The sequence below is a fragment of the Melanotaenia boesemani genome, chromosome 16, assembly GCF_017639745.1.
Source record: "Melanotaenia boesemani isolate fMelBoe1 chromosome 16, fMelBoe1.pri, whole genome shotgun sequence".
NCBI lineage: Eukaryota > Metazoa > Chordata > Actinopteri > Atheriniformes > Melanotaeniidae > Melanotaenia > Melanotaenia boesemani.
Window position 1 is genome coordinate 20,922,935 of NC_055697.1, and position 5,909 is coordinate 20,928,843.

The 5,909-nt window shown below is 38.7% G+C and overlaps 1 protein-coding gene across 1 annotated transcript; it reads right to left on the bottom strand.

Annotated features, from left to right (window-relative positions):
* Positions 1-1,215: 1,215 nt before the first annotated feature.
* Positions 1,216-5,478, bottom strand: LOC121655707 (G-protein coupled receptor 26-like). Its single transcript, XM_042010507.1, has 3 exons — positions 4,361-5,478; positions 3,636-3,749; positions 1,216-2,872 (listed from the first exon to the last, which is right to left on the bottom strand). The coding sequence occupies exons 1-3, from the start codon at positions 5,029-5,031 to the stop codon at positions 2,608-2,610; spliced, it is 1,050 nt and encodes a 349-aa protein (XP_041866441.1). The 5' UTR covers positions 5,032-5,478; the 3' UTR covers positions 1,216-2,607.
* Between the last annotated feature and the right edge of the window lie 431 nt (positions 5,479-5,909).

The following is a 5,909-nucleotide window of genomic DNA, read 5'->3' on the forward strand; positions in this document are numbered from 1 at the left end:
CTGCACATGGAGAACTGCAATTACTGTGGAGGCCTTGGAGGTTTCACAGCCAATTTATTTAACAACAGTCATTTGAAAGCAAATATAGAAAACGACCTGCTGGTATTTTTTTTTCTTAGCAATTCTCATGACTGAAATTTTAGCTGTGTGACATTATTTATGTGTATCTATAACTAAACAGGATGTTTAAATGTGAACTTCAACCAGTTGTGCCCTTTATGTCACATTTTGACTAAATGTATGTACCTTTCTGCAGGTAACATTGAAAAGAGACAGTAGCTGCAGTTTGACTGTATCATTGTGTGGTTTATTTTTTTTAAATTTCCTGATGGAATCTTCTTAATAAATGCTGCCTTTCTGCAAATTTCTGTATTTAAACCCCACAGTGAGCTTTAAATTACATTATGTTTTTACTTTTTGAGACTGGCAAACTGCAGATATTGGGATGGCATAAAGTCAACCGCTGCACTCATCTTCATTTCCTCCCTCCTCGCCTTTCTTGTACTTCCTACGCACGATGGCTTAATCACAAGGTCTGTGCACATTTGTGTATGCAGGTTGGTGTCTGGCTCTCACCCACTCACTGAGCCTCAGACAGAGATGTGGTACATGCATGCTTCCCAGCTGGGAATCCTTCTGAACTTTCTGAACATTTTCTACTAATTGCACAGGGTTCGTGTGCACTACAGTGAAACAGAAAACTTTTTCCATCTTTTGTGATCAGTGAAAATTCCTGGAGGCAGCGTGGACTGATCAAAAGTCATGATTGCCTTATAGTTTGACTTGATGTAATTTGGTTTATGGTAAGGGTGAAAAGAAAAGATGATACTGATGTTATATTTCCACTCCTGCCTGAACTGATGTCTACCATTGTGTCTTTTTCTTAGCTTCCTTTATTCCAATCCTTCTCCTCTTTAGCGCCTCCACAATTAAAACCCTTCAACTTTGAATCCTGATGTGGTTTTAAAAAGTCTTTGTTCTGCCTCCACATTAACAGCCGCAATTATTTCATTATTTTTCTTCTCATGAACTAAACCAGTGTGGGAGAGAAAAGGTTTTTGGCAGACTTGAGCATTTGCAAGCCACTGTTCTAAAACAAAAATAATCTATCTTTGCATGATTTTAAGTGATGTACCAATGAACAGATACTGATAAATATGTAAAAAGAGAAATGGTAAGGTTGTAAAATGTCAAAATGCACAGCATTTATTGCAGTTTCATCACAAATGTATTAAATCAGACACATTTAGACAAAAATAAATAGATTTTCTGCCTTTTAAAGGTTTCATACTGTCACAGTAAAGTTTAATCACAACCTCCTGGTTTCCCAGTGTTGTCAAAATGACAAATTTTTACAAGGCGGATGTTACACCACCCCTCATATGACATGAGCTGGAATGTTAATTACACATTACTGAATAGTTGCTACCACATTCAAATAATATTTCACCCATTTGGGTCTGATTAAACAAAACAACAAGTTGGCATTACAAAATATGACACTGAAAACAAATTTGTTTTATCTTCACATTTTTCCATTGCACAAAATACTGTGAATATGATAGAAGGAGCAGTTTTATGAACCAGAGTTCATAGTCTAAAAGGCACTTAATAACTTAGACCTCACAGTTACAATATACAGTACAGCAATTTAAATAAAAACCATCAGTGTGATGCGCGATACCAGCGGTGCACTCAAATCAAAATGATAATCTGTTTTAAATAACTTCACGAACATGTACAGTATGTTCCCCAGCTCAATAAATGTCACTGAGGTCAGATATTATACTTTAACTTTGATCAGAGAAAGCAGCCATCCCATTTTGGGTGCAGTGTGGCACATTTTACATTTAAAAGGACTAATCCGTTTTTTTTTTTTTTTTAATCATATTATTATAAATATACCAGCTTGAGGTATAAAAATACATCTGACAGTTAACTTTTGTGTTCTGACCTTTTGGCGATTCGGTGACAAATGCGCCCTGCAGTTTGTGCCTTTAATACCAAAATTAACAAACTGATAACTGCTGCATTTTATACTAGACAGTCAATTTGTCAAAGATTTAGAAGTATGCTACAAAACCATCATACATTAATGCCATTAAGATCTGTACACACAACCTGCAAATGTAGCTGTTCTACTCTTCTTTCAAGGATAAGGCTACTGATATAGTATATTTTTCAATCAACTGATCAACAACAAGTATCAAAAATCATGATATGTGATGTAGCCATACTCCATCATTACCATGAGCACAAGCATTGTGGGTTTATTTCTTGCTACTGAAAGTAGTCATCCTTAAATGTGCTTCTTCATTTAGGCACATTTGAAAAATACTGCATAAAGCAGCTGTTTGAGGAGATTATTCAGCCTTTACAATGCAAAGTGTTTATTTGTGACCTATTTTCAGATGTTATGCCCTTGGCAGGAGCAGTTGAGTATTCAGCTAAGTGTATCAGAAAGCCTTGCAATATTAGACACTATGAAGAAACACATTAACACATAGTTGTTTTTGACCTTTTCATGAACCTCAGAGTAAGATGTCACACCCAAGACGTCTAAAATGCCCTAATGTTCTTTGAACCTGACAGACTTTATTGCCCGAGCTATTTGTCAGTTGGTGGTTTAGTGCTGTTGGTTGCGTTAGAGTTGTTTGCACACACCCTTGCATTGCTCTCTGTCCTAAGAGAAGAAGAGTTGAGTGGACTCCTCTTGAGGACTTTGTTGGCCAGAAGGCTGCAGGTCTTCCTGTACTGGTGACGCAGCAGAGAGTAGACAAACGGGTCGCTTGCTGCCTTGCTGTATGCCAAACATTTGGATAGGACACACCAGTGAGGGCTTATTGGCCCTGGAGAGAAGAGCTCTACAATTCTACCTCAAATAAAACACAAATGGGAAGAAAATGTCACTCATAGTTCAAAAGATAAAGTGCAGTGGCTGGGCTATTTTTTAAATCAGTGTAACTGGAGTGGAAGACATCCGAAGCATGTGATGAAACTCCCTGGGTGCTATGATATGGTGGAAACGTTCTTATTTCGCTCCACTTAAATGTCATCATTGAGTATGTGTGAATGAAAAATTACCTATGTCTTCTTTTTTATTTTGTTTAGTTATTCTGGAGATCTTGCTGATTAAAATTGTATTTATTACATTCCCTTTAAGTTAAAGGCAAATAATAAATCGACAAAAACACTGGGCTTCATAATAATGATGTGAAATGTGTGTAGATCATGTTTCTGAATTGCTAGCTATGATATTATGAAAATAAGGCTATTCCATTGTTCATAATGTTACCAAATAACAAGATAGAACTGAAAATAATTTCTCAGATCAGTATTACCACATTAGCTGCCACAGAATTTTAGAATCTTAAAAAAAGAACAAGGAAAATTATGTCCAATTATTTTTTTTTGTCTAAATACAAATTTTAATATTGTATTGAATTTTTGTCTCAGAGAAGCTGTGTTAAGAATTTCTTAAATGTTGTGCCTCAAACAGCAAATAAATTAATAAACAAAGATAAGGAAAATCTTACATTCAAACGATGCTGTGCATATGTAATGAAATCTTGCAGACAAATTTCCACACTCACCCACACAAAAACCAATATACAACATTATGGATCTCAACTCACCTAGTGATGACATAAGGTGTGAAACACACCAGAAATGTGCCGATGAATGTACTGATCTTCTTGGTGGCCCTCTGCCTCCTCCGCTTCTGCTCATCCAAACATTTCTGGCGTACACTGACAAAGCACACAGGTACCGTTATCGTCCCAGAGGCATGATCAGAGACATTCAGATGTGATGAAGGAATCCAAGGAGAAAACATGTGGGATGGACACAAAGAAAGCAGTCGACTGTGCTCTAATCTTTGATAATTACGTTTGAGAATTCTCACACTGCACAGAATAAAAAGGATACAGACTGTACAGACCTGACTACAAATCAAAATAGCTTATGTCTGACAAACTGCCAAATAAATGGGAAAAACAGATCTCTTAAAAATGATGTCATACATAAACCTGAAATTTTCAATCATAAGCAAAGAGGTGCTTTGATATAAAAAAGGACTATGAAAACATATTATTATTATTATTATCATTATTATTATTATTATTATTATTATTATTATTATTATCCACAAAGTACAGTGTGGAAGGCAAAAGTAGAAATCCAATTGATTGTCTGGATCTGTCATTTTGCCTTTATGGGTGCATAGTGTACTATTAATGGTCCCTCTGAAATGCTGCACAATTAATAAAATAAACTGGACACAAACTGGATTCAAACATTTAACTAAAAGACACATGAATTACAAATGGATTGGACTGATGTGTTTATGATGGATGTTTACCTGGGATGAATATCCACAAGGAGCACCAGTGTTTGCATTGTGATCACGTCGATGCGTTTACAGTGAAACCTGGCAACTTTGAGCACTTTTAGGTACGTTACACACATCACAACCAGTGTGAGGAGGAATGTGAGAGAATGCAAAGCCACGGTGAAAACGATGAACTGCGTCCCAGCTCCCTTTGCCCTTACGTTGCAAACAGTGCAGGATGCGTATAGGTGATGATAGCCGACCCAGGAGCGCCAGGTGGCCACAGTGGAAAAGCAAAGTGAGTGTATCCACGTGTATCCAAGCGCCAACACCGCATCCCGGTGCCGTATTCTTGAGTGGTAGCTCAGCGGGAAGACAACCGCCACCCATCTATCGATGCTGAGAGCTGCCATGCTTAGCATGGAATTTGTGGTGAGAAAAGTGTCAAGGAAACCCACAATTTGACAGAGAACGCTGCCTCCAGGATGCCCGTTGGTGATAAGCCCGGCCAAAGTTAGTGGCATGTTGGATACGCTTAGCAACAAGTTGCAAAACGTCAAGTTTAGAATAAAAAGACCGGGTACCTGTTTGCGGATCTCCGGGTTGTACATAAAGCAGATCAGCACTACGACGTTGGACAGCAGCGATACAACAATAATACCCAAAATCAACGCAGAAGCAACTATGTCCGCTGCGTCCATGATGTCCCTTGTTAAATATCCAGACTTGTAGATACAGCATCCACAGTTCTGTTGCAAACTGCCATCGTGAGTTGCAGTCACAACGAGTTTTGAGTCCAAATCATGCTTACCCCCCTCCAGGATCCAAATCCCAACAAACGAATCGATCCTCCAAAAAGCGTAGAAGGTTTGACCGTTGATTAATTACAGATCGTTGTTCTGATTACGTGAGGGAATCTGGAAGTCAGTTTCCTGGAATGGTGTCACAGCAGGCTTGTTTTCTTGAGGCGCTGCGGTAGTTTTTTTCCCCCTGGTCATGACACTGGTATCACAGCTCAAGGGTTCCTTGCTGCGCAATTGCGCACTATGATGGACAGCTTTGGAAAAATACGTAAAAGCAAACCACTTAAAGCTTCCAGCTACCTAAAGCTCAATGTGTTTCCTGTCAGTCTTAACTACACGGGCGCACTTCTGTTCCAAAATAGCCTTTTAGAGTAAAAATAGACTCACGACGCATGATGACGTGCCCGGTGGTTAGGCTGATGTCATAAGCGTCACGGTTTTGGTGCAAACACAGGCGCATTAAGTTTTTGAATATTGAAATCGTGACGTGTTGTTGATTAAATGTTTTGTAAGTCAGACTGAATCATCACTTTCTTTTTGTTCAAGAAAAAAATTTCACTTGTCAACACTTACATTTTACTCCGCAGTTTATCCTTAGATTATAGAGACCAAAGCCCGTAACGTTGCAGAGTTCAGATGACACCTGGAATGGACGCAGCGCAGCTGGACACATCAGTGTGCTGGTCCCAGTGAAGCAGTACTCCCGCCTCTAGCGTAGAATAGAGTGCATGCAGCCCCCAGCAGTACAAAGGACATCACACTGTAAGGAATGTGGT

What these genes read in the sequence shown, in the direction of transcription:
- LOC121655707 (XM_042010507.1), bottom strand. Translation starts at nt 5,031, where the DNA reads ATGGACGCAGCGGACATAGTTGCTTCTGCGTTGATTTTGGGTATTATT. An exon ending in CTTGTGGATATTCATCCCAG is followed by an intron (nt 3,750 to 4,360) that starts GTAAACATCCAT and finishes GTGCTTTGTCAG; the next exon opens with TGTACGCCAGAAATGTTTGG. An exon ending in ACACCTTATGTCATCACTAG is followed by an intron (nt 2,873 to 3,635) that starts GTGAGTTGAGAT and finishes TATTTGAGGTAG; the next exon opens with AATTGTAGAGCTCTTCTCTC.